This window comes from Misgurnus anguillicaudatus, chromosome 3, assembly GCF_027580225.2.
Source record: "Misgurnus anguillicaudatus chromosome 3, ASM2758022v2, whole genome shotgun sequence".
NCBI classification, from domain to species: domain Eukaryota; kingdom Metazoa; phylum Chordata; class Actinopteri; order Cypriniformes; family Cobitidae; genus Misgurnus; species Misgurnus anguillicaudatus.
The window spans coordinates 48,810,924-48,838,741 of record NC_073339.2 but is presented as its reverse complement, the minus strand read 5'-3'; the positions used below and the strand labels follow the sequence as shown (position 1 = coordinate 48,838,741).

The window sequence follows — 27,818 nt, the reverse complement described above, 5'->3', positions numbered from 1 at the left end:
TCAGGTGATAGCCCTTTTTCCTATTATTTTTTTTTTTAATGCAGTTTATTTCTTGTGTTAATTTTGGCTTACATCACCTACCATACTATCATCCCTTAAGGCGCATGCGCGGCAGGCTCCTGACATCAGAGCCGTCTGAGAAATGCTGTTTTTGATATATATATTTTTAGGACCGTAAGTGTTAAATATAAGTTTGTATAAATTAGAAGTTGCTGAACTAGTCTGACGGCGCGCAACACAGGTGTATAGACTCTATACCCGGCGACCTGAGACTACATATCCCATAATGCAGTCGTGTCAGATTTGTTTCGGAAGTAAACGCTGATCTGGTTTGAGAAAAAAAAACAACTTGGGAAAAATCACTGTAATTTTGTTAATATGTAGTAACCTCCCGGTAAAGTTACGTCATGTAGTGCGCGTGTACCCATTAATATCTGACTGGACTTTATGACACGAGAGCGAGCACGAGCAGCTACGGCGCCTTCGTGTGCGCGCGCTGCGCTGCTTCGCGCAACGTGGCGTCACAAGAGCGCAATTGTTTCCTCTGACCGACCAGTTTAACCAGTCAACTGCATCGTGTTAACCAGGTATGAGTTAGTGTTTGCTTTCTCTTTATATTAGCGCTTATATAATGAAATGTGCACAGTCTTCTTGATCATTGTAATTCCATGACAATGCGTGAAACCGTGTTCAATCATGAATGAAGTATAACGTTAACGTGACTGATGGACATTCTGACTGTATCTGTATCTTGCTGCTTGTATATAACTTATATCAACATCATATATTTAATGATGTAGTGATTTACAGAAATGATGTGATAGATGTTACTGATGATTATAAAGCATCACAGCTGGCCGCGTGTTTCTAATGGAAAATGACGTAAAGTTCAAGAAAAATGTTGTTTGTCTTGCATCACATTTTACGAGAAATTACTTGAGAAAAGTTTCAATCAATGTGTGTTACACCCTGTTTAAATGATACAATTATTTAAATAAAGTTCCCACCCTCATCTACAAAAGGATGAAATAATAATACTGATGTACAGTATGTGTCATTCATAAAACACAACAGATTTTATAACATTTGCAGAAACATAAACAATGCTATATATTTTTTTGTCATTTATTTCATATAAACCTGATACAATCTCAGATCTGTGTTATTCTTTTAATGAGAAACATTTAAGTTTACATTCGTTGTCTTTTTTATACCTGTGTTGTGTTGTGTGTGTTGTGTGTGTTGTGTTGCAGGATGTAGGTGTGACAGTGCAGGTATGTGTGTACGTTACGTTGACACACCTGCATGAGGTCATTCTGTCACCTGTGCGGTTAAACGAGTGCCACACATTCACAACAATTATAGCAATCATATATTTGGTAAGTCATTTATTTACGTTTATGCATTTATGGAGTGAGAATGTTTTCAAGAATAATTGTATTTATTAAGATTTTTCACACTAAAGTGTCCTTCATACTAAAGTGTCAAAGTGTTATTGTCATGTGCACAAGATGTGTTTTTATTGCACAATGAAATTCTTTCTTTGCTATCCTCACTAGAAGTAAAATAAGTGTATAAAGTATAACATAAAAATAAACATGTTATAAAGTATACAAGTAGGGGTTATGTTATGTGATATGTACATAGTTGAGCTATCTACATTAATGTGTAAAGTAACTGCAGTGTAGATGTGGAACATTTGCTGTATGTGAAGTATTAGGGTGCACTTACACTAGGGCTAAAGCCTTGTTTATAATCGATGCGCGTTGATATGCTCAGCAAAAATGACGTCAACGCAGAGTGGGCGGTCATGCAAGACCCCATTTCCCGTAGAGGTGTGCACGCGCACGGGGCTCCACGTCCGAAAATGACCTACCTCGAGGGGATTCTGTCCGAGCAAGCAAGCCTGTGACGAATCTCTTTGATCAATCTATGCAAAACAATGCAAATACGATTCATCTCACACTTGAAAACTTGCCATTTAAAACCCAAATTCTTTACATATGATCAGAATTATCGGCTGATATTTGTATTGAATGAACCACTAGATGAGCAAAAAAATACAAATCTTGATATTTCTTTATTGTTTGATTAGTAAAAACATTTAAAAATGATAATGTTTCATAAAGACATTTAGGAGAATTAGGGTTAGGGTAAAATAATTAATATTTTAAATGGCAAAGTTTCCATACTTTTCTTTAAGAATGTCAGATAATGGTATACAGTGTTTTGCATGGATTGATAAAAATTCACTCACTCCGCTTAATGTCATTTTGCCACGCGCTCATGCAGATGCATCAAGTATAAACAAGGCTAACATCTTTTCTCTGTAATGTATATTGATCTTCTTTCTACGAGTGCTACGTTTGTGTTTGTGTTGTCGTACTTAAAAGGACAAGTTCGGTATTTTACACTTAAAGGAATAGTCTACTCATTTTCAATATTAAAATATGTTATTACCTTAACTAAGAATAGTTGATACATCCCTCTATCATCTGTGTGCGTGCATGTAAGCGCTGGAGCGCGCTGCGACGCTTCGATAGCGTTTAGCTTAGCCCCATTCCTTCAATTGTACCATTTAGAGATAAAGTTAGAAGTGACCAAACACATCAACGTTTTTCCTATTTAAGACGAGTAGTTATACGAGCAAGTTTGGTGGTACAAAATAAAACGTAGCGCTTTTCTAAGCGGATTTTAAAGAGGAACTATATTTTGTGGCGTGGTGGCACTTTTGGGAGTACTTCGACTCGCCTGAAAAGTCTGCTCCCCTTCTCACTCTCATAATGGGAGAGGGAGGGTGTTACTGCGCCGAGTCGAAGTACTCCCAAAAGTGCTGTTACACCATAGGGTATGGTTCCTCTTTTGAATCCGCTTGGAGGGGTGCTACGTTTTGTTTTGTACCACCGAGCTTGCTCGTGTGGCTGCTCGTCTTGAAAAGGAGAAGCGTTGATGTGTTTGGTCACTTCTAACTTTATCTCTAAATGGTACAATTGAAGGAATGGGGCTAAGCTAAATGCTATCGAAGCGTCGCAGCGCGCTCCAGCGCTTACATGCACGCACACAGATGATAGAGGGATGTATCAACTATTCTTAGTTAAGGTAATAACATATTTTAATATTGAAAATGAGTGGACTATTCCTTTAAAGCCCTGTTTTCAGATTGTTTATGATGAAATAGAACGGTTTTGACTGAAATTTGGACATATGATGCTATCCCGAGAATTTCCGGGTGTTTTTTCTATCACCTCCCACCTCTACAATGGGTTTATAGATGCACTGGAACAATATTTCCTAAAATGCATTAATCTTTCGTTTACAAAGACGTGAAACTCAGCGAGTGGTCAGGGGTGTTCACTGATATGCTCACACAAAAATTGTGCAAAAGATGCTTTCCAACAGATGTTTTAGCATTCGTTGTTAACTTGTGGACCTATTTTTCCAAATGCCTCAAACCCGTATATTCTTCCGCTGAGAGCTTGAATAACAGACACTCCAGCCCAGGTGGTGGCGCTAATCCACCTTTGCCAATTGCAAGAATAGAAACAAAGTTCCCGGCGCGGAGTAATACCGTACCTCACAGCACATCTAATACAAGTCAATGGAGTTGGAATGCGTAATTTGCAGCGATTTTTGTGTGAGCATATAAGTGAACACCCCTGACCACTCGCTGAGTTTCATGTCTTTGTAAACGAAAGTTTAATGCATTTTAGGAAGGATTGTTCCAATGCACCATTAAACCCATTGTAGAGGTGGGAGGTGATAGAACAAACACCCGAAATTTAAGTGTAAAATACCGAACTTGTCCTTTAAAAACATCCATGTGATAAGTACTGCTAAAGTTTATGTCTGGAGTCCATGTGAATACTCAATCCGTTGACTGAAACCATCATCTGTGTGTCTGTGAATCTAAAGGGTCGGATGCGAGGCCTGTGTGCTCTGATGTGTTTTGGCCTGGTGGGGGCGCTCCAGCCGAAGCAGCATGTAGCTCAGCGCGGCCCGCCCGCGGTCAAGATCAACAAGATCAATGGACACCAGTGGGTGACGGAGAACTGCCGATGGCTCTCCACCCTCCTGCGGCAGAAGAGCTCGGCCGTACGGAAGCTGGGTTTAGCCGCGGCTGCGGTGGAGCGGGACAAAGTGCTGTCGGGTGTGGAGAAGCTTTTTCGCGTGCACACGCTGGAGGTCTTTCAGAGGGAGCTGAACGAGAGCGAGCGCTCTCTCTTCCAGGCTGTGGATGGACTTCAGAGGGTGTTGAAGGGAAACCTCAGAGATGTGGTCAACATGAAGGAAAGCAGCAGGCAGAGACTCGAAGCCCTCAGAGAAGCTGCCATCAAAGTGAGTGAAACCTTTACGTGTACGTCATTACTGTATGAAGCACAACACGAGCTGTATATGTGATAGTTTAACATGATCACACGTGTGCAGGAGGAGCAGGAGTATATGGAGCTGGTCGCAGCTGAGAAACATCAGCAGGAGGTGCTGAGGGAGGCGCGGGACATTAATAAAACTCTCTCCATACTGGATGAGATCATGGAGGACGTTCGGAAGGCTGCGGACCGTCTAGAGGAGGAGATTGAAGACCACGCCTTCGACAATAATAAACAGGTGACAGCTGATGTAGTTACAGGTCTTTAAATACAGACACGCATGTCATTCTGATCTGACGGAGAATTTAAGAGCTTTACATCTTAAATATCATTATCTTTCATCGTTAGTAAGTCAGGATTCCCCACGGGTCATGAAATTTCTGGAATGTCATGGAATTTTAAAAGGTCTTTTTTGTTTGTTGCTTTCAATTTTAGTTTCCATTTTTCAACTTGTGATGTAAGGAATACCATTTCCGGGTCCAAGCCTCCACTAACTACAATTTAAACAGCTGTTTATTGGCACTGTTTATTCATTCCATGCATTTAAGCTACATTTTTATAAACTCACGGTGTACACTATATTATCCAGACGGCATCCCGGATATAGGTCATGCAAAGTCAGCTTTTAGTCAGTGAAAGTCAGGGAATGTGAGTGGGAACCCTGGTAATTGTGACATGTTCACCATGTGGCTCGTTTGTTTAGCAAATGTGTGCTTTTACTTTTCTAAACATCCAGACTTACAATATTGGCCTTGCAGATAATAAAACACTGTGTGATATCACAAACACCTCATGTCTCTGTTCAGATGAAGGGTGTGAACGTGGAGGCCGTTCTGAGAGTGGAGGAAGATGAAGACGACAATAAGAGGAAGAACGTGTCCAGACAGGCGGCAAAAGGCAATCTGGGACTCAGCATGCTGATAGACTCTCAGAATAACCAGTATGTGCTGACCAAACCTCGTGACTCCACCATTCCACACGCTGACCATCACTTCATCAAGGTCAGCACCTGAGCACACCTGACCAATCAAAACACAGATTCTCTTTTAATATTTAAATGATTTCGGTTTATAATGTCATCTTTGATTTAGCAAATGTGCACCCCATCTCAAGCGATGTTACTGTCTTGGACTGGTGCAAACATTCTTCAGCAAATGAACCTACTAACAAACACTATTTTAACATCATACTAGTAATGTTTACCTCTACTAATAATAAGTGTGTTTGGTTCCACAGGATCTGGTGTTCGTGGTCATGTTGTCTTTGCCGTGTGGATGGTTCTGCACAATGATGGGTCTGCCGCCCATGTTCGGTTATATTATCTGTGGCGTTCTGCTCGGGCCGTCTGGACTCAACAGCATTAAAGTGAGTAAATCAGATTTATTTCATCACATCTGCTGGATGTTGACTGATTCACGTGTGTGCTGTTTCTCCTGCAGTCAGTGGTTCAGGTGGAGACGTTAGGAGAGCTGGGTGTGTTTTTCACTCTTTTTATGGTTGGTCTGGACTTTTCCCCCGAACGACTCCACAAGGTAAATGAAAGCAAAGATCTGTGAATTGTTGTTGTTGTTATTAAAGGAGTAGTTGCAGTTGAACAGTTCTTGATAATCCTTATGCCATCTTAGATGCATAAGACTTTATTTCTTCACTTGAACAATGAACAACAGTTGTTATATGAACATGCCGTCAGTGAATTGGCTGCACATTCATCCATCATTAAAATGAATCCAAACAACAGCACTTATTTACTAGTTGTTGTATGATATTTGATCAAACTAAGTTAGTGCCATCTGACCATCTTTGAGTAAAACACCGATGTGTGTTTGTCTCGTTCAGGTTTGGAAGATCTCTGTTCAGGGTTCAGGATATTTGACTCTTCTGATGGTGTTTGCTGGGCTCCTGTGGGGTCATCTTCTCACGCTTCCCCCTTCACAGACCGTCTTCATCTCCAGCTGTCTGTCTCTGTCCAGCACACCGCTGGTGTCTCGCTTTCTCGCCGGAGGATCCAGAGGAGAATCAAAGGAGGGTAAAGACTGGACTATAGTTTGCTTTTTTACGTGTACTCAAGAGTATGTGCACAATTGCCTTGCAAAACATAGTTTATTTGACTCATACGTGTAAGACAGACATTGTCACAAAATCCAATGCATCTCCTTGCATGACCTACGCGTACAAAGTATGTGTACAGTGCGTGCATACTATTCTTATGATAAAATTTGCATCACATGCACTTTATGCAGACACTCGCATATGTAAAAAAAAAACAGAACTATACTTCTGAGATCTGTACAGGTGACGTCTCCTGTGTGCGTTTACAGGTGAGCTGGATTACAGCAGCGTCTTACTGGGCATGCTGGTCATGCAGGATGTTCAGCTGGGGTTGTTTATAGCTGTCATGCCCACACTCATTCAAGGAGACAGTGAAGACATGGACAGGTGTGTTTGAGACGTCTTACCTGCATAGATAAACGAGAGAGGTTTTATTGCCATAGATAAGATAATGTGTAGGTCAGCTGACATGTTGTTGTTTGATTTTGTCCTCATGTGTGCTGCAGTGTTCTGATAGGCGTTCTGCACGTTCTGGTTCTTTTGGCTCGGGTGGTGACGTCACTAGCGGCCGTGCTGCTGTTGTGTTGGCTGCTGAAGTCTCATCTGGTCGGTCCGTTCTATAGAAAGCTACATGCAGCGAGTAAAGGGAACAAGGAGATCCTGGTGCTGGGCACCACCGCATTTGTCTTCCTGATGTTGACCGTAAGATCGACGTCTCTCGCTGTTTTATTGATGGAGAATCTGAAAGTGACGATGTTCATCTATTCACGTTTCATGAGAAAATTTAGCTTGATATTTTATAAGACCATTATTGATATCGTTTCATAAGTCTGTTAAATGCCTAATAATTGATATTAAATATGCAGGTGACAGATTTGATGGATGTGTCCATGGAGCTGGGCTGCTTTCTGGCAGGTACACTTCTCTCTTCACAAGGTCACATGGTCACTGCTGAGGTCATGAGCTGCGCAGAACCAATCAGAGATTTTCTATCCATCATCTTCTTTGCATCTATTGGTGAGTGGATCATTTTATGGCTGTGAATCAGGGGAACAAGTTCATTCAAAACTATATCCAAGTTATTGTACATGTAAATGTGGTTAAGATCCTCATGAATGTTGTTGTTTGTAGGACTCCATGTTTTCCCGACCTTCGTCCTGTATGAGTTAACCATCCTGTTAGTCCTCACCTTCTCTGTGGTTATTATGAAGGTAATTCAGTTTAATTTCAATCATATTGATTTACTTTCAGAATGAAGTTTCATGTAAAATCTAACTAACGGGTCATCCTAACTCGTCTTTCAGTTCATAATGGCCGTGCTGGTTCTGTCCAGCATTCTTCCTCCGGGTTCACGACACATACGCTGGGTAGTGTCTGCTGGACTGGCGCAGGTCAGCGAGTTTTCCTTCGTTCTGGGCAGTCGAGCCCGACGGGCCGGTATCATCTCTCGAGAGGTCAGTAAACTTACTGTGTTAGTTAAAAAAAAAAAAAAGTCTGATTCTTGTATGAGAGACAGCGAGTGTGTTTACATCACTTCCAGCTGTGCAGACACTCGACACTACAGATCAGAATCTGAATTAGGTGCAGTGTAAACACAGCTATAGTTGAAGCAGTTCAGAGCATCAGCCAATCATCATCTTCTCTTCCTCTTCATGCAGGTTTACCTGTTGGTTCTCAGTGTCACCACATTAAGTCTTCTCCTCGCACCTGTCTTATGGAGAGCGGCCACACATAAGTGCATTCCTCGCACAGAAAGAAAACCTGACCAATGACCTTTCAGTACCAGTGGTCTTTAGGGTGCACTCACATTATACCAAACCAAACCGTGCACAAGCTCGATAGTCCCCCTCCCTTCTCCCACAGATGCACTCACAGTGTACTTTGACCGATCCGAGCCCGGGTACGCTTTCGTCATTAGGATGCGATTGTTTTGAAGAAAACAGGAATTTAAGCGCTCTTTTAACCCTGGAGCTCATCGTAATGTTAAGTCTGTGTTTTATATTTGAAGTCATTTGGTGCACAGCCCTCTCACATGCCATCATATTGCTAAGTTGATCTGTCGCGTGTGCAGCTCAGACATTCACGTTACATTGTTGCGCGCATCAGAACGTTTTTATGGAGACAGATGAAGGTGAGTGGTCGCGCAATTAACCAAACCTCACCCGGGCACGGTACAAAGCGATCACACTAGTCAAACTAACCAGGCTTTGGAGGTCAAACAGGTTTGGTTGGGATAATGTGAGCACATCCTTACTCTCTCTTTCCTATTGAACAGAAGCACAGACCGGTTTTGGTCTCCTGATAGACAGGAGATGTTCGAGTCCAAACCCAGTCGGGTAATTGATTTCAATCATCTCTAACTTTTATTCATCATATTGATGAGAAGTTCAATCTATGAAAATATTTCTGAATAATAAAACGAAGAGCACAGCACACAGAAAAAAACTTAATAATGTTTGTCCTATACATGTTATAGTAATATATGACCAAATGTTATTTATTTGTTTAATATGTGCCTTGAAACCAAATAATGATATTGTAAATCAGTAGTGTACTGTAAACATGTCTCAGATTTCTTTTTCTAAATGTAACTAGAAAAGTTTCATGTAACTGTGAATCATTTCTCTGGATTGTTTGTTTTAAATGGTGATCAGAAATTAAACTTGTCTTCTGGAACTTAAGGGTTTTGATGATGTTTTTTTCTTAATGATTTGCTACATTGTAAGATGCAGTACATACTATATTATATCTATAGCCATTACCTATCAAAATCTATATTGATTGACTTTAATGTCTGTCAGTGAGGTCAGTTTATATTTGGCCACATACTCTCTCTTTTATTTTGGCCATGTCCCCAATAATACAGTATGTAGTCCAGAAAGGGGCTATAAGTACTGTAGGATGTTTAAATTAAATAGTCAATAATGTAATAAATCTCACTTATACATCACACGCATTAAGTATTTGCATTACAAATATAGCACAAATTACCCTGTGTAAAGTTTAGACGGAGTGATTCTGATCGTAAATGAATCGTTTATAAAGACTCGTTTGAATGGATTAAAATAATCTACATCGTTTCTTCATGTTTACCACCAATTCTACAATTATTGCTCCTCGTGTAAAAAATATGTTAAAATGTAGTCCCCTCACACTTTTAAGAGCTAAGTGACGTTAGTATGTTTAATTTAGTGGGACCTATGGTATCGTTTAATTAATTTACAGTGGACATGGATACACAGAAAACATTCGACAGACAGACACCACAAAGATATATAACTAATCAGAAAAGTGCTGATAAACAACGACATTTAACTATATTGTTAATTCACTACATAACACAGATCCGTTAGGATTCTGAGTACATTTTGAGATTTCTTTGCTTGAATAATTAGACTCAAATGAACCGATTCGCCACGAAGATTCAAATCATCCAGGGCTCGTTCGAGTGTGCGCGTGGAATTCTGAGTGCGTGATGACGACACAGGGTGCGTATCCAATCAGAGCGCGTGTTCACAGGACACCGCCAAGCTCAGTTTGACTGCTGTGTAGCAGCGACGCAGATCGCGGCGGTCGTTTACAATCTGATGCGATTAAAACCGGCGCGTATTTAACGGTGTGTGTAAATATCAGCGGCAGTAACGATGCGCATGTGAGCGGGCGGTTACGGTAAGTGAAAGACGTCACGCAGTTTCTGTGTCGTATATGATTGTAATGTAAGTGAAAGCGTTAGCTCGCTACCTTAGCTTAGCTGTAGCAGCGTCGGGCTAACGCGATAATCTCAGAACATTAAATGCTACCTGCGTCCCGACGCTGCGAGGGACTCGACGCGAGGAAACACAAACGCCCCCGATACACAAAAGCGCTGTGTACGCGCGTCGCGATATATTGTAGCGTTGTTGTCGCGTCGGTTTTTGTCGATCACGGTGTAAACTCTCTTTAACCTTCATTTGTTCTGTTGCACGTAAATAAACGCGAGCGTCAGTGTCATAAACATGAATCATATGTGTTTGAGTTGATGTCTGTAATGTGTAGAGTTGATTGACATTAATTATGATTTTATTCAACAGTATTTGTTTGTTTGTTTGTTTGTTTGTGTTGTCTGTCATCACACTGTCACACTCATGTTTGGCTTAAAAACATTTTCATCATTTCTGTGGTGTTGAACATTTGGTGTGTGTGTGTTCGTGTTCATAACACACAACTGACTGCTTTGGGTTCTGTTGTGTTCCCTTAAGCCTGTGGTTCTTAAACTAAGGGGGGCCAGGGCCCAAGTTTTATGACATTTTTATAAAATTTTTACTGCATATATTCTGCATCAGATGGCTACTAACCAACAGCACTATATTATATAATTGAATGTGTTTTGTTTAATTCAACTTCTATGTTTGAGGTGCTTTGTCATGAATTTTCTTTATGGGGGACTGCGAAGGGATGCACCACTGCCTTAAACACACAATAATATCACAACTGGTGTGTGTGCTAGTTTATTTTGTAGTGATATATAATAGTGTACAGTTGACATCAAAACTAAATCTACAGGACACTGAGTTCTAGTTAGGGTTAGAGGATCAACAATCAATATCATCTCTCACTGTTCCTGACTGATCAAAAACGTTTTGTTTTGTTAATAATGTCCCATCTTAACTTCCTCTTACAAAAGGAAATGTCAACACAAGAAAGTTGCAGGGTGATGATGATTTGTAGGACGGTCGGTCAGTGTCTTCAGGTTCTCCATCAGTTGGTTTGAAACATCTCGGTTCATTGAATCTCAGTACTGTCTGTAATAACATAACTCAGGCCTTTAACCCATCACTTTACACTTATAAAGCTCTAAATATATTTCTGTTTTAATTTCTTGAAAATATGGAAATGATAAAGGGTCTTTATAATCTTTATCAAGATTTTTTGTACACATTATCTTTAACTCTTTCCCTGTCAGTGTTTTTACAAAAAGGTTGCCAGCCAGCGCCAGCATGTTTTTATGATTTTCACAAAAGTTCAATGCCTTCCTGAAACATTTCTTCTTTAAATATATAAACATACAATATATCAAATGAAAGAACAGACCCTGAATGTTTTTTTTTCTTCATATCTTCATTTGTTCTCTTTTGATCACCTCTCAAATATGGGTTTTCGAGCATAAAACTTAAATAATTGCACTTTTGTTAGAGATGAGATTCAGAGCAATGATCAAAACATACAAAGAGTTTGTATAGATTACTCTAAAAAAATTTATTGTCAGTTAAACATTTTCTCTTAATTTATGGAGGGGACAGAGTTAATACTCTATATATGTTGTGCACAGGCTCAGTTTAGGTTGTCTGACCTCTGACCTTTACTTTCAGGTGAACTTCAGGCACAGACTAAAGACTCCCCCACACTTTACTCACCTGTACAGATATCATGGCTAAAGATGTAAGTATGATACACTTTACATTTATAAATATATCCACAGTAGCCCACATCTTCTTGTGCAGACCTCACGGCAATATCTTATATTTATGCATTCAGCAGAAGTGATTTACATTGCAGTGCATTCATGCTGTACATTTTGTATCAGTGTGTGTGTGTGTGTGTTTTGACCCGATTGTGTGGTGTAGACGCTCGTGATTGAACGACTCGCCTATAGACCATCATCCCCTCGAAATAATCAGGACAGAAGTGGACGAAAGAGACAGACTAATACACCCGGTGTAAACGTCAATGTGTCTCTCTCCTCCTCTGAAACAGAGACTCCATCCAGTCGTGGTAAAGCTATCATAACGCTGATGATGTCATTCTGTATCCGTCACATCACCTGCACTTTTAGTTACTTTTAGTTAAAGATCGTTGACTGATTAAACCAAAACTAGCTGTAATTTAACTCATGTTGATGTACTAGTCACAGTTATGATTAAAATGATGCAGCTTGTTAACATTTAGTCTGTGTATGTTGTGTAATAGACCAAACAGCTCGACTAAACTTCATCATGAAGATCACAACTCTCTCTGTTTCCCTTTCTGATGTTTAGGGTAGACTGAAAGAAGCCAGTAATGAGATAAAGGTGTTTGTTAATCAAAACATGAGTCCAGGCAAACGTAAGTCATCCACTGAATCATCGTGTTGTGTATGTGATAGATCTGTTTGTTAAGGTTGGATTGCATCGATGGGTTAATGTGTATAAGCAATGTAGCATGAAAGCTGTATGACTTATTCACAATACATCACTAACCTTGAGTACCTTATTGATTTTATAATACAATTACTACACAATACAAATATAAAAGTATCAATGCAAATCTCATGAAGTAAAATTGGCTATTGACCAATCAGAATCAAGGACAGAGACTAAGCATTGTGTACTGCTTAAGTGTGACCTGCAGGTGTCGGTGTATTCAGAGATACTGTGAGACTGACAGATTACATGAGGATTGTGATGTTTCTTCTCATTCTGACAGTGGTGTGTGTGTTGTGTTGTTTTGTGTTGTTTTGTGTTATAGCTGCAGGTGTTTTATCTGTCCTGACACTTCACCCGGCATCTGTCGCTACAGTCAAACAGATTCTGCCTAAATCTCTCACAGCTTCAGGTTCATCTGTTGTACCTCATATGGTAAGAGACTCTCATCTACAGTTGTGGAATAAAACGTTGGCATCTTAGGAAATATAAGCAAAGAAAACTGAAAATAAATCTACAATGTTTATCCTTTTGATCTTTAATAAAAAAAACACATTTATATTCGAGGGGTTACATTACACTAGACACAATTATTCTCACCCGTAGAGTAAAAAATATCTCTGAAGTATATTCCCATTGATATTAAGTATTTCTTTGCACACTAAAGGGCTCATTATAGTTGTGCGTACATCCAGGCGTAGGCTACTTGTCGGTTTTCATATATAAAATACATGCAAACAACTGGTAGGCAGTATCCACATGTGTTACCAAAGAAGCAGCGCAACAGCCAAAGAAGAAGAAGCAGTTTGTTGTATATGATTTGAGAAGGCCAGCAGTGATGGAAGTAGATAAACAACGACATTTGTTGCAGTTTGAGTTAAATCACTCCTCAACTTGGCCCATCTTTGTTCCCACCGTCCCCAACGGAAATGCCGATGACGCAGGTTTTTTACCTGACAGGAGGGGTTCTAGTGGACCAATCACAGCCCTTGCGCTCGCAGCCGTTAAAATTTTATCGAGATGCTACAGATAACCTATGGCGTACCTACATCGACTTTATGCACGACTATAACTTGGACTTAAGGTGACTATAAACATGATGTTGTCCAGTCATGACTTCCAGTTTCACAGTGGAGGAAATATGAAGTAACACAAAGCCCAAATTCCTTTAAACATACATCACAATGGGTGAAACCAAAGACTAAAGTGCAGCAAAGGTTGTTGAGCTACACAACATAGGAAGTGGCAATAATGAAGTCTGAAAGAGGACGCGTGTCTACGTTATCTTACTCGTTTGAGTGACAAAGACTCTCCAAGGATCTCAGATGGAGAACTTCACAGATCTGTTGAATCTTGGAGTCAGAAAGCTTTAAAACAATGTAATAAAAGAAAACTGCACCTCCATAACCACAAGTTTTAAGAAACAAATCCTCTGCTCTCATGTAAAAACAAACTTCACTATATTCATTTGCTGTACTGTAACTTTAAACAGGACTGAGATCTGTGCTCATATGAAACATAAAAGAGTTTTTTGGCAGCAGGAACTTATAAAGTGCTCCATATCTACAGTTAAATATACCTCCAAATCTTTATTGTTTTGAACAGTTGTTTCTGCCTCTTGTTCACACAGAATTAGATGCAAGTGGAGGTGGCAAAGAGGATTAAATGAAGGGGGGGGGGGGTGATTGTGGCCAACATCTAATTGAGAAAAACATTTTATTATGTGATTTTTTTTTTGGTGCAGTGTGTAAATTTTAGTGGCATCTATTGGTGAGGTTGCGAATTGCAACCAACGGCTTAGTCCACTGGTCATCCCTCACTTTTGAAACACATAGAGAAGCTACAGTAGACAAACATGTCATCGTCGGAGACAACTAAGTACAAAAAATTGTCTGTTAAGGGCTTCTGTAGAAAAATGGCTGCACAAAATGGCGACTTCCATGTAGGGGGACCCTCGGTGTATGTAGATAAAAAGGTCTCGTTCTAGGGTAATAAACACATAACAGTTCATTATGAAAGGTCTTTATACACCCCTGATAATACAGTTTTGTATATTAGTTTGTAATTCTGTCAAGAGATACTTCTAAAAATTACACACTGCACCTTTAAATATCTATGAAACATTGGATTTTTTTTATGTTTTTATTATTTTTTTTTATTTTAAAGCTCAAAAGGAGAAATGTAGATTTCTTTACACATCTTTCTTTGTGGATATTTCTCAAGGCTGCCAATATTTTTGTCCACAACAGTTCATTCCCACATACACATCAGAAGTTTGCAGATAATCAATTGTATTTAAGTTTTTTCTGTGGTATAAGAAAAATCCTTCCAGTCTGTTTCAGAGACACAACATAAATCTGATAATACGACTCACATTGCACACAGTTACTGAACTCACCTCCATCTCAGGTGTAGAGGTCTCTATGACTAAAAGCTGTCCATTAACATTGTGTGAGGTGACCTGGTAGACCGTGTCTAATCCGATCAGAGTATTGTATAGTCAGCAGTATTAGATCCTACATCTTTATTATCATCCTATTATTAGTAACACTGTGAGTAGAGACACAGCTAGATGTGTACAGATCACCAATACACCCGAGAGAACATAAGAGATGAATGCTGTTGTGTACTGAAACATGTTGGGCTGTTGAATGACTCTATGTATCTCTCTCTCTCTCTCTTTGTCTCTCGCTCTCTCACAGCAGGTCATCAGTACCCCTCAGAGGCCCGGCGTTCCCTCCGGTGTTTTCTTAACCAGTCCTCGCACACCCACCACACACTTTCAAACACCACAGATTCAACCACAAGAGTCTTCACCGTGGTCCACTGGGTTAGTTAAGTCACCTGCCATCTGTCTGACCCAAACCTAATTGTTTAACATCCGATGTCCACTAAAACAGTCATTCTCGTCTGGTGATAATCTACTGCCAAATTAATTTTTATTTATTTCTCAATTAACAATTCGTTATTTTCACATCAGATTGTTCTTATGAATTCTTATGAATAAAATGCCGATTGCATCACAACGTCAGATAGTTTGAAAATCTGACATCACTTTTTATGTTTAGTGTCACTTTATGATGTGCATTACACTTCAAATTTTGACGCTCATGGTTTTTGCTTGACGTGCAGGATCATTTCAGTTATTTGGCGTATTTGTCAAATAGACCTCATTCTCACAGCACTTTGATCCCAGAAAATGTCCGTAAAATCATCAGAGAGGCTTCTGTGTGAACACAAACACGTCCCGTAAATGTTCAGGGAATCTACTAAGCAGTGCAAACTAGTTCAGGGTGGTAATAAACCGAGCTGATGTTGAGTTGAGGACAAAAAAAATGGTGGTTTACAAGAAGATTTGAAATGTCTGGTATTGTGTGATGACTTCTCGTGACTCTTTTATTTACTTCAACAAAGAAAAATAACATGGCTTGGCAACAATATTTTTAAATAATATATTTCTCCAAATAAACTGTTGCATGTTAAAACGATCTGCTGCGTTGTACCACGTGCTCTCTGTGATGCCTCTTTTTTTTTTATTGGAATAATGGCAGCCATTTCAAGCGCAAAGTAACTTAAGACATGCTTTTTACATTAAATAATGGTGCAAATAGCAGTTATATCACACGTGCAAACATTAGTAAATCACGTTACGTGAATCATTTAAATAATCTCCACAAAAATTTGTTTCTGAAAGGGAAACTCCTAGAAATGCATATGCATTAAAGTCAGCCGCAAAATTAATAAACCGCACTAATGATCCACTGCACATCTTTAATAAATCCAGACAGTGCTTATTTAACAACAATATAATGGTTTGCGCTGAGGCAAGCTGTTAGTAAATCTGGCTCAAAATTAGTGCAAAATATCTGTTTCTAACAAAAGCTTCTTTAGCAGATGAATAAAACAACTGAAGTGTTTAAGTGATAAACTCATGAATGTGAATCTGATGGAAATAAAGCAGAGGATTATTGGCCACAGTAGAGCGACTGCACACATTTGTCTTTATTTATCTCTGGCACTTTCTGAAGAGAGCAATAAATTCAATGTTCTGTAGAGTTAGATTATAAACTATCTGTTCATGGAAATTTAGTAGTTTTTGTGGTTAAAACTAAAACACACACACAATAGCTTTGTTTTCAACACTGTTACTGAATAACTGCAAAGTTTTTTCATCATTTTTATCCTTTCAACAGCAGAGCATGTGAATCATCTCATGTGTTATCAGACTTTATCGTTATTTGCTTCAGTTCTAAGTTTCTTGTTTGTACCCTGAAGTAAAGTTGATGACCCCAAACCCTAGTTCTGTTATTCTGTGACAGGCGCAGTGGCAGGAAGGGTGATAAGAACGGGAAAGGTTTGAGGCATTTCTCCATGAAGGTTTGCGAGAAGGTGCAGAAGAAGGTGGTGACGTCCTATAACGAAGTGGCAGATGAGCTGGTGACAGAATTCAGTTCAGGAGACGTCAACATCTCTCCGAACGATGCGGTCAGTTTGCTTTCCTGTCGTGCAGCGCAGATGTGTTATAAATCTTCTCGTTCTCACGCGAGCGTCGTCTCTAGCAGGTGTACGATCAGAAAAACATCAGACGAAGGGTTTACGACGCGCTCAACGTTCTGATGGCTATGAACATCATCTCTAAAGACAAGAAAGAGATCAAATGGATCGGATTCCCCACCAACTCAGCGCAAGAATGTCGGGATCTGGAGGTCAGCTCTGAGTGTCTTGTTCAGCAGAACATGTCTGATCTGTTTTTCGTCGGTTAACGTGATTAGTGTCTTCTGATAGTTGGAGCGTCAGAGACGTCTGGAGAGAATCAAACAGAAACGCTCTCAGCTGCAGGAGCTCATACTTCAGGTAAATCTCATCTGACCCGAGAGGTTTTATATCATTACGGACTCGGCTTTCTAATCTCGCACATCTTCTGCTTCACAGCAAATAGCCTTTAAGAATCTCGTGCAGAGAAACCGACAGATGGAGGAGAAGAATAAGAGACCTCCGCCTCCAAACACCGTCATCCATCTGCCCTTCATCATAGTGAACACCAGCAAGAAAACCATCATCGACTGCAGCATCTCCAATGACAAGTGAGAGAAGATCTTATCTACGGTCTCTTCATCATCCTCCCGTCTGTCTCTAACTGCTCATCCGTCTATCTCACGTCTCTGCAGGTTCGAGTATCTCTTCAACTTCGACAACATGTTCGAGATCCACGACGACGTGGAGATCCTGAAGCGTATGGGTCTGGCGTTCGGCCTGGAGTCGGGCCGCTGCGGTCCAGAGCAGCTGAAGATCGCCAGGTCTCTCGTACCTAAAGCCCTGCAGTCGCACGTGACCGGTGAGAACCCCAAACTTTCACTATATCTCACGATCATGACAGAACCTCAAACTTTTGTCTTGTGTTGTAGAAATGGCACAAGGAGCGATAACCCAGCCGTCTGGAGAGCGTTCATATGTGGCCACGTGAGTATGGCGTGATCTTCATCAGATGAGAGTCATTAGATGTGTTTGTTATAAGAGCGTGAACACGTTGATTTCTGATCGTTCAGTGACCGCGGGGCGTCGAGCTCAAATGGATCTCACCACAGCAGCTCCAGGGTGGAGACGCCTACGTCTTACATGGAGGATGAAGAGGAGGAGGACGAGGATGACTTTGATGAGAATGATGATGAAGATTAGCCTAACACCTGCGTTGCCTTGTGTGTCCTCTGGTTAAAGATCTCGAGTGTTTCTGGAGGTTTGTGTGTTGTGTATAAGCAGCAGGCCTCATGATCCTCGAGCGAGAGAGGTCATCAGTGAGTTTCATATGCACATACTGTTTATCTTTTGTATGAAGACTTAATATTACTGCTGTATTTGGATTCCCACAAATGCTTCCCATAATTCCACCTGCTCACTTCAGGGCTGCTTCTTCTGAAGAATCTCACCTTTTTCCCGCAGAGCGTCCTGATATTTTTTGATTGGTAAAGCAGGATTTTTATTCTTGGTTTGCTGAATTTTGTATCTTGTTCTGCTGTGGTTTGCTCTCACCGGCAGATATTTTTGATATTGGAGTTTTTTTGACACTTGGGCTATGAGATGAAGCTCCACCCAGATTCAGACTTTATTTACAAACACTGAACCCCAGCAAGATGGACACAAACACATTAACAGCCTTTTTTGCAACTTGTAACAAATACTACAGAAAATCTACTTTTCTTATCTATGTAAAGAAATTAAACTAAAAGTGTTTTATATGGCCATGTGATTTATTGCGTGTGTGAGATCAGGTAAAGAATATGAAGATTTCATGAGGTTGTTTTATTGCTTGTGTGAAGAGTTCAGCTCTGTCTCGGGTTAAAAAAATGACATTGGCTCATTAAAGTGCATATTAGAATTGACTTTGTTACGTCAAAAAAAAATTTCCTTAATGTCCGTTATGTTTACAGGATTGATTATGACAAAAGAGCCGGCTAACAAGATCAGTAAAGATGTCGAATTATAATAATACCGCCCCTTAATCTGGACTATCCAACCATGGCACTACCATTTTAGTGCAAAGAGAAAAATAATTGACAGCACAATTGAGTTTTAATTTTTACAAACCACCATTTTGGTGATCATTGTTTCAGCTCATTTGCATTTTAAGGGACACACCCAAAGTAGCACACATTTTGCTCACACCTACAAAGTGGCAATTTTATCTGTGAGGTATTTGAGCCAAAACTTCACATGTGTACTCTGGAGACACCAAAGATTTCTTTGACACATTTAAAAAAAAACTCACCAGTTTCCTCTTCACACAAACACATTCATGAGGATTTTAATAAGCATCTTTAATGAAGTTCACATGTGAAGTCGCTCCGGTTCTGTTGTTTGAGAGGAACCTGAAGACATTTACTCTGATGTCACTCTGGAATCAAAACCAAAAGACCAGATGTCATGTGCTAACAAACACTGCTCCAGCTTTTCTCCAAACTAACTAACTTCTGCTAACGAGTCAGATATTCTTAACTTCACACAGGACATCATCCACTAACATTTGACTTAGTGTCACATTAGTATTTGGGTCATTTCCAGTAGATGTTTCAGTGGTTCTGGTCACACACACCCCATTCATTATAATGATCACATATATGTCTTGTAGCTGTGCAGTTACCCAGCATGCTTTAGTAGAAGTCACAGAGCTTGATGAGTTTGGGTCATTGAAATGATCATGTGGTGAAGTCGTGTGAATGATAGCGTTACAGTAATGTGTCATGTAGTAGTAATAACCCAGAAATATACTATTAATAATATACTACATTTAAATGTGTATATAATCCAGATTTCAGCTAACTCCACCTGCTTAACTGAAAGCCAGCAGCCATATCACCCTGTAGCCCAAGACAACTCGCCCACTGAAGCTAAGTATGGTTGAGCCTGGTCAGTATTGGATGGGAGACCTTGGGTAAACCAGATTGCTGCTGGTAGAGGTGTTAGGTGATGGAGACACTATACGGTCAGCAACTTCCTTTGGATGAGACGTTAAACCGAGGTCCTGACTCTGTGGTCATTAAAATACCAGGATGTCATTTGAAAAAGAGTAGGGGTGTGCCTTGCATCCTGGCCAAACGTACCCATTGGCCTACTAATCATCCCCTCGTACACTGATTGGCTATATCACTCTGTCTCCTCTCAATTAATAAGCTGGTGCGTAGTGGGCGTTCTGGTGCAATATGGCTGCTGTCACATCGTCCAGGTGGATGCTGCACATTGGTGGTGGTTGAGAAGATTCTCCCTTTCATATGTAAAGAGCTTTGAGTGCTGCAGAAAAGTGCTAGATAAATGTAACCAATTATTATCAAAAATTGAATTATAAATTTAAAACTGTAAGTTATTGCCTTGTGTAAATGGGTTAGGGTGACCTAACCTGAGTCTGAGGAGTGAAGAGCAGAAGATCAGCATGTGTTACGGTGATATGATGCTGTGTGTGTGTGTGTGTGTGTGTGTAGTCACTCCAGCAAATGAGAGGTAGAGGTGGACAATGTGAGAAAAAGATCACGCACATGCATGGAGATTTGTGTAGATCAGACTGCATGTGTTGGGTTTTTATATTATCTGTTGGTTGCATGAATCAATTGTTATATCTGAAACCTTCCAACATTGATGACAAGTTCAGTTTTGCACCAGATTCATTATTCAGAATAAATAGAGATGAGATCTGGAGTAATACATTGAGTATAATGCCAACATCATCATCATTTAACTTTACATCTGGTCCAACAACAACAGACCCCAACATTTCAACATAAGTCTCATTTACTTTGATCCAACAACGGCCAACAAGGGTTTCACACTGACCCAGCAGATGCGTCTGTTTGTGTCTCTTGGATCAGTGTGAATTGGCATTTACAAAGATAAAGGAAACAATCAAGCGATTTATCATAGAGAGGCAATAATATGAGAATTGCTTATATTAAGTTACGTGTTTTCACAATTCTGAAACGATACCTGTTGAGAGAAAAAGAGTTTTTTTTAAAGATAGAAGAGGTGTGTCTATAGTCAGCATCAATTTGTCAAGAATATTTGGAAAAGATGAGTTTTTAGTTGTTTTTTTAATGTAGCAAGAGATGTGGCTGATCAGACTCCTAAAGGAAGATCATTTCACCAGCAGGGATTAATGAAGGAAAATGAGCCTTAAAGTGAAAGTATGGAAGTGCAGTGACAGTGAAAGTTCTGTAAGTGAGCAGCAGTGACTTCTACCTGACACACACTTCAATAGGTAACCAGTGGAGAGAGATGAAGAGCGGCGTTACATGAGGAAGATGAGTTGGGCTGCTGCGTTCTGAACCAGTTGGAGTGGTTTGATGCTCTGTGCAGGAAGGCCAGCAACGAAAGCATTGCAGTAGGCAAGATTACCAGGGCCTGGATCAGGAGTTGTGCAGCATGCTCCGTAAGGAAGGCCCGTATCTACCTGATATTGTATAATAAAAGTCAACATGATCACACTGACTTCGCAATGTACTCAGTGATCAAAGATTACGCTGAGGTTTCTGGAAGGAGTAATGGTTGTGTTGCCCAGTTGAATAGATAGGGTATGATTTTTCTTGGGTTGTGCCAGGTATACAAGCAGCGTCATCTTTGCCATGTTCAGCTGGAGGTGGTGTTTCTTCATCCAAGCCGAGATGTCGGTTAAGCAGGCTGTAATGTGTGCTGCTATGGTGGTATCGTCTGGGTGAAATGAGAAGAAGATCTGGGTGTCATCAAGATGTTGTGTAGATGGAGAAAAGGAGTGGACCAAGCACTGATCTCTGAGGGACCCCAGTGACCATCTTTAAACCTTATCCATTTGAATTTTTTTCAATTAAAATGGTGGAATAAATGTTTTTCATTTTCAAATGTAATGTGATCCAAATGTCAACCCATCAGTGAGTGATGGCAAACTTTTTGTGTAAATAATCTGGTTGTAATGAATTACAGTTTGATTATTGGCTGACCATGACCAACTTATCTTTCTGATCATTTGTTTTATATGAAATGACACACTGATGTTTTTGTAGTTTAGAGAAGTGTGTGGTGTGTTGAAGGGTTAACCTGGTGAAGGTATTATGGAGTTAGAGGGATAAAGCCTTCTGAAAGATGTTGAGTCAGGTACTTGTGTCTGTGTGTGTTTGTGCCTGTGTGTGTGTGTGTGTTACAGGGTTTAATCTTCAGTTTCCCATCAGTTCTCTTGTATCTGTCCGAGTGTTTCACACAGGCCCCCAAACTTCTCCAGGATGACCCCTAATCTCATGCAGATGAATCCCACACTTTTCCTTTGAGGATTTCCGTGTTTCTGTCTATCGCTGTATCTTCTTGTGTCTTTATATAGAAGCTTCAATGTTTTCACTCTGACTCTGTCAATCTTCTGCTGTCTCTCAGTCTTTAGATCCATCGTCTCCTCGCTCGTTGTGTCACCATGGACATCGGCGGCCTCACCACCGTGGTGGCCAACTCGGCGTACATCTCGGCCCGCGGTAGTTTTGATGGTAGCGCAAACCCGGCGGCCAACCGAGATAAGAAATACCACACCAAACTCAAACTACCCCACATCACGGTGTGTGAAGATCTGAGAGAGACTCTAGATCTGCAGTTTAAAAGCATCTGCGTGGAGCAGCCCATCGGCAAACGTTTGTTTCAGGAGTTCCTGGAGACCACCAACGAGTACAAAGGGCCGTGTCGTCTCTGGAAGGACGTCGAGGAGTACGATACGGCCGAGGATAAAGATCGCTCTCACAAAGCTGCTAAAATCCTCCAGCGTTACATGGAGCCCTCAGCAAAGCTCTTCTGTCCGTTTTTACCTGAGAATGACATCACCAAGGTGAAGGAACGGCATCGGGAGGCGGCGGACGACCTGTTCGTGGAGATCTTGATCGCCGTGTTTGATTTCCTCAAGGAGGTTCCCTTCACCTTCTATCTGGAGAGCATCTACTTCAAACGCTTCCTGCAGTGGAAATGGCTGGAGATGCAGCCGGTCGGGGAGGATTGGTTCCTGGACTTCCGTGTTTTGGGAAAAGGCGGATTCGGAGAAGTGTCTGCTTGTCAGATGCGAGCCACGGGAAAACTCTACGCCTGCAAGAAACTCAACAAAAAGAGACTGAAGAAGAGAAAAGGTTATGAGGTATTTGGTTGTGTTGAATTTTTATTCAAATGAAAACAAAGGTTTTTAAAAAGTCTATGAGGCTCTCCAACATTTTTGTGAGCAAGGGCTTCCACAATGGATAAAACGATCTTACTTTTTAAAATAGTCTACTAAACACTTTATTATTTGACTTGTTGATATGTTTTATCATTGTTTAAAATGTTAACATGCATAAAAGAAGCCAAGCTAATCTAAAAATGTAATTAATAAAAAAATTGAGGCTATTCATATAAAGTGCTTTGTCAGCCAGAGACCACTAGATTATATTCTGTGACTTTCACCTGTATAAAATACTTTGATCTCAATTGGAAGTGATTCAAACAGTCAGATTTTCATTCTTATAGAAACACAGCATTAAACTTCACAGATTTATCCTTGAAGAGGTGCAAAAGTATTGATTGGAAATAATATCTAGTAAGGTCAATGTCTTTAACGGTGTCAAAGGCTGGTAGAAAATATTTGAAAGAAAAATCACCGGAGCTTGTGGTAGTTTTGGTAAAAGCTGTTGAAGTTTATAAATCTATTTGTTGACTTTTTCTCTGACACTTAAGTTGGGTTAAAGTCAATTCACACTGATCCAACAACAACAAACCCCAACAAACTAAAGTCCCATTTACTTTAATCCAACAGCTGCCAAAAGGGGTTTCATACTGACCCAACAAACGCCATCAGGTGTGAATTGGCCTTTACTGTTTGACCCTGAGATGATGAGAACTCACAGATTCATAAATAAAACTGACCATGAGATCTGAACCAATCTGAACCTTTGAATAACTGAGAGAGGAGATTTACTGCGGATGGTTTATCTTCCTAAAACAAGTTCAGATTCCAGCTTCTTAAATCAGATAAACTTGTGTGTCTTTGATCAGATTTCATGACTGATTTATTACAGAAAACATTTCTACAATTGAGTTAGACGGAGATGATCATTTATTCCAGCAGTGATTACAGTCATCAGTATTAGACATGAGAAGCTTTAGTGCTTTAGCAGAGATTGACCTCAACACATGGAACAGATCTTCATCTGGAAATCATCCTGAATATTAACAGTACAAGATTATACTTTAGGTCCACGTGTCCTCCATGTTTCCTCATTTAGAAGGTGCAGAAAATAAATCGGAACTTGATTATATCGTGTTTGTTATGATGGAGATGAGGTGAAGACTCAGATGATGCGTGTGATGTTTTCTCAGGGTGCCATGGTGGAGAAACGGATTCTGGCTCGTGTTCACAGTAGATTCATTGTGTCGCTGGCTTACGCTTTTCAGACCAAAACTGAACTCTGTCTGGTTATGACCATCATGAATGGAGGAGATCTCAGGTTAACCACACACACACATCTACATCATAATGTTTGTTAAGCCGTATGAACTGCAGGGAAGATGTTGGGTTTGATGAGATGATGATGAAGAGTGAATGTTCTCTCACAGGTATCACATCTATAATGTAGATGAGAATAATCCAGGATTCTCTGAATCAAGAGCCTGTTATTACACAGCTCAGATCATTCAGGGGATGGAGCATCTTCATCAGAAGAGAATCATCTACAGAGATCTGAAACCAGAGAACGTTCTGCTGGATAATGAAGGTTAACATGTTAAACACACAAACACACACACACACACACAAATTAAATGATGTTTTATTTTGACTGTTGATGTTTGTTCATAGGTAATGTGCGAATCTCTGACCTTGGTTTAGCTGTTGAACTACCAGATAATCAGGATAAAACCAAAGGTTACGCTGGAACCCCAGGTGATTCCCATCACATCACATCACATTTATTCTCCTTTAGTGACAGAAGACAAACTTTAGTGTTTCTATTCTCTGTTTCTTTAGGTTTCATGGCTCCTGAACTTCTGAAGGGTGAAGAATATGATTACTCTGTGGATTATTTTACATTGGGAGTGACGCTGTATGAGTTCATCGCTGCTAAAGGACCTTTCAGGACTCGAGGAGAGAAGGTGACGCATTAAAACATAAACAACACACAGCTCTCTTCATTTACACTTCACTGAATAATATTGATGGCTATCAAGATCTGTCCATATATAGAAATCCATTCATTTTGATTTCTATAGTGTTTTGGTTAAAAGCAAAGCAGCTTTACAGAAATACATATAACATATAATACAGAGTCAAAATCCTGCTATAGCACAAGATGTTATATTTGTTTGTTTTATGTGTCTTAATTTAAAGCCTTCAAATAAATGTGCTTGTAATAAATGTCCAGTCGTTTTTGAAAATATACATACATAGATACAGGTCATTGAGAGTGCTTGAATCTCTTTTATGCAAGAAGTTTTTTGGGAAAAAATCCATATTATTCCCCGTGTATTGTAGAATAATATCATACAAATTCTAGCCTTTTAAGCACATGCGAAATGTTGATTCATTCCAAATGCTTTTTTGCATAGTTGTGTTTGACACATGAAAACGTCTCAGGTTACGTAAGTCCTTGAAAGGTCCTTGAAGGTGTGGGAACCCTGTTTGTGTGTGTTTTGTAAAATAACTAAACATTGAGCTGTTTCATGACTGCTGCTGTGTCTAAACGAGAGCTGTCGCAATATCAGACATTTACTACATGGTTATCACAGACAAAACAACTCAATTACCAGAGATTTGCTAAATCTATAGATTTTTTTTAATTATATGTGTAGAATTAACACGGTACTTATATCTGTGCTGTTTTGATATTGCGGACCAGAAGCGCCTCAAAAAAACTTTAGATCAGGCCTGAGAAAAGTGATTCATTGTATTTTTGATTTTACCAATTATTTTCCTGAAACGTTTTAGCGAGAAAACTAAACACAGATCAGATTAGAAGTGAAGTTTTGCTTATTGAAACCATAATGACCTAGTAACAGCACCACATACTTCACACTTCTTCTTTTTTTCCAGAGTTAAGTTCAAATGTATTTGCTGTTTATGTGTTTGGTACTTTATATGAAAATGATCATCTGCTCAGGTGGAGAACAAAGAGGTAAAGAAACGAATCCTGAATGACCCTGTGATCTATCCGGAGAGCTTCAGTGAGAACGCCAAGTCCATCTGTGAAGGTCTTCTGGCTAAAGATGTGAACAAGAGATTGGGCTTTAAGAACGGCTCATGTGATGAACTCAGATCTCATCCGTTCTTCGCTGAGATTAACTGGAGGAAACTTGACGCAGGTGATAAGTCACAATAACTATGATTCATAACATTTGGTGGAGTTCACCAAAGCAATTTATAGTTTAATTTCTTTTATGTTTTTAATTGAATTTGATTTCATCTTGTGGTCTTTGTGGGCACTAATAGCAGGTCGTTGTTTTCTCGCTCTACAGGAATTCTGCCTCCTCCTTTTGTACCGGATTCTAAGACGGTTTATGCCAAAGATCTGGATGATGTGGGTGCTTTCTCCACGGTGAAGGGCGTCTGTCTGGAAGACGATGATCGACAGTTTTGTGATGAGTTTGCCTCAGGAAACATCCCCATCCCGTGGCAGGAGGAGATGATCGAGATGGGGATTTACAGCGAGTTGAACGTGTGGGGTCCGGGCGGCAGCGTTCCCAATGACCTGCGACGTGAATCCATTCTAGAGCAGCCGCCCAAATCCTCCACCTGTATTATATCATAATAATCACATGACAACTGAACTTTCCTAGCATCTCTATTTATCAGCTCTCATCATCAGACACGATCATCGATCAGTGCTTACATTGATTTATATCATCAGGCTTCAAAGGATTAACATTATTTTTAAGGAAAGTGAGAGTTGAGAGTTGAAGTCCTCTAAATATTTGTGTCTGTAATTTATCCTTTGGTTTGGGTAAATGTATAATTGTTATATAAATAGTAAATAATGTGTGTATGTGTAATGTATATGAATATATAGACATATATACTGTATATTAATAATGATCAATATATATATTAATAATATAAAAAAGTGAAAAGTCTTTGTTGTGCTTGTGTTTATGTATTATCTGTGTATATAATGAATGAGTGCACCTCTACGAATGTCAAGATCACTGAGTTTAAAGACAAGTTCAGGATTACTAAGATGTAACTTGGACTTTAATATTGAAATAGTAGATAACAAACACAGTCTGCTGTGCATTGAATAGATCCTTTCTCATTTGTACTCATTACATAAAGTGAAGTTTATGTTTATTCCATCCTGAACTCAATGTCTTTGACTTAATTTATTTAAATAATGCCTTTATTCACTGGATTATTCAGTAATAATATTGTTCAGGTGTAGGATAAACACACTGATCATCATTATAGTCTTTGAGAGTGCTTGAATAGTCCTGCTGTTAACAATCAGAGATGCCTATAAAGTGCTTTTAAAAGTGAAAATATTATTAGGTTGACTTTTTTCATTGCATTGATTATTGAAGTACAACTGATTGTGAATACTGTAATAGTTGTCATTAATGATTTAAAATGAACATTTTGCCATAAATACCCTCATAGTAAACTTCTGTGTTCTCTGCAGCTGTAAAGAAAATAAAGAACAGTATTTCTTTATTATAAAGTTTTCTGCATTATTGTATTTATTTACAAACTAACAATGACGATACACAAAACAATTCATCAGAACAGCATGAATAAATAGGTCAT

At 39.6% G+C, this 27,818-nt stretch overlaps 3 protein-coding genes across 6 annotated transcripts; all 3 read left to right on the top strand.

Annotated features, from left to right (window-relative positions):
- Window positions 1-283: 283 nt before the first annotated feature.
- tmco3 (transmembrane and coiled-coil domains 3) lies at window positions 284-9,097 on the top strand. Its single transcript, XM_055206306.2, has 14 exons — window positions 284-587; window positions 1,254-1,379; window positions 3,913-4,335; window positions 4,426-4,605; window positions 5,174-5,368; window positions 5,604-5,732; window positions 5,807-5,899; window positions 6,204-6,393; window positions 6,686-6,803; window positions 6,923-7,118; window positions 7,283-7,433; window positions 7,548-7,627; window positions 7,721-7,870; window positions 8,075-9,097. The coding sequence occupies exons 3-14, from the start codon at window positions 3,919-3,921 to the stop codon at window positions 8,186-8,188; spliced, it is 2,013 nt and encodes a 670-aa protein (XP_055062281.1). The 5' UTR covers window positions 284-587; window positions 1,254-1,379; window positions 3,913-3,918; the 3' UTR covers window positions 8,189-9,097.
- Window positions 9,098-9,910: 813 nt separating this feature from the next.
- On the top strand, window positions 9,911-18,807 carry tfdp1b (transcription factor Dp-1, b). Of its 4 annotated transcripts, none has more exons than XM_055206300.2 (12): window positions 9,911-10,085; window positions 11,765-11,834; window positions 12,431-12,497; window positions 12,900-13,009; window positions 15,280-15,404; window positions 16,894-17,059; window positions 17,134-17,280; window positions 17,360-17,428; window positions 17,507-17,658; window positions 17,743-17,909; window positions 17,980-18,034; window positions 18,121-18,807. In XM_055206300.2, exons 2-12 carry the CDS (start codon window positions 11,823-11,825, stop codon window positions 18,248-18,250), a joined length of 1,200 nt encoding a protein of 399 aa, XP_055062275.1. In that variant the 5' UTR covers window positions 9,911-10,085; window positions 11,765-11,822; the 3' UTR covers window positions 18,251-18,807. The 4 variants fall into 4 exon arrangements, with proteins under 4 accessions (XP_055062275.1, XP_055062273.1, XP_055062276.1 ...); XM_055206298.2 differs by having other exon boundaries at window positions 9,913-10,085; window positions 15,277-15,404; XM_055206301.2 differs by having other exon boundaries at window positions 9,914-10,085; window positions 17,137-17,280.
- A 555-nt stretch (window positions 18,808-19,362) lies between these two features.
- grk1a (G protein-coupled receptor kinase 1 a) lies at window positions 19,363-27,735 on the top strand. The gene is made up of 7 exons (XM_055206297.2): window positions 19,363-23,192; window positions 24,407-24,534; window positions 24,644-24,801; window positions 24,885-24,968; window positions 25,053-25,177; window positions 26,182-26,383; window positions 26,537-27,735. Exons 1-7 carry the CDS (start codon window positions 22,491-22,493, stop codon window positions 26,827-26,829), a joined length of 1,692 nt encoding a protein of 563 aa, XP_055062272.1. The 5' UTR covers window positions 19,363-22,490; the 3' UTR covers window positions 26,830-27,735.
- The last annotated feature ends 83 nt before the right edge of the window (window positions 27,736-27,818 follow it).

Coding starts and splice junctions, on each gene's coding strand:
- tmco3 (XM_055206306.2), top strand. CDS start 3,919: ATGCGAGGCCTGTGTGCTCTGATGTGTTTTGGCCTGGTGGGGGCGCTC. Junction 5,733..5,806: donor CTGGACTCAACAGCATTAAA/GTGAGTAAATCA, acceptor TTTCTCCTGCAG/TCAGTGGTTCAGGTGGAGAC. Junction 6,804..6,922: donor GACAGTGAAGACATGGACAG/GTGTGTTTGAGA, acceptor TGTGTGCTGCAG/TGTTCTGATAGGCGTTCTGC.
- tfdp1b (XM_055206298.2), top strand. Junction 17,429..17,506: donor TGCAGGAGCTCATACTTCAG/GTAAATCTCATC, acceptor TCTGCTTCACAG/CAAATAGCCTTTAAGAATCT. Junction 17,659..17,742: donor TGCAGCATCTCCAATGACAA/GTGAGAGAAGAT, acceptor ACGTCTCTGCAG/GTTCGAGTATCTCTTCAACT.
- grk1a (XM_055206297.2), top strand. CDS start 22,491: ATGGACATCGGCGGCCTCACCACCGTGGTGGCCAACTCGGCGTACATC. Junction 23,193..24,406: donor AGAAGAGAAAAGGTTATGAG/GTATTTGGTTGT, acceptor ATGTTTTCTCAG/GGTGCCATGGTGGAGAAACG. Junction 25,178..26,181: donor TCAGGACTCGAGGAGAGAAG/GTGACGCATTAA, acceptor TCATCTGCTCAG/GTGGAGAACAAAGAGGTAAA.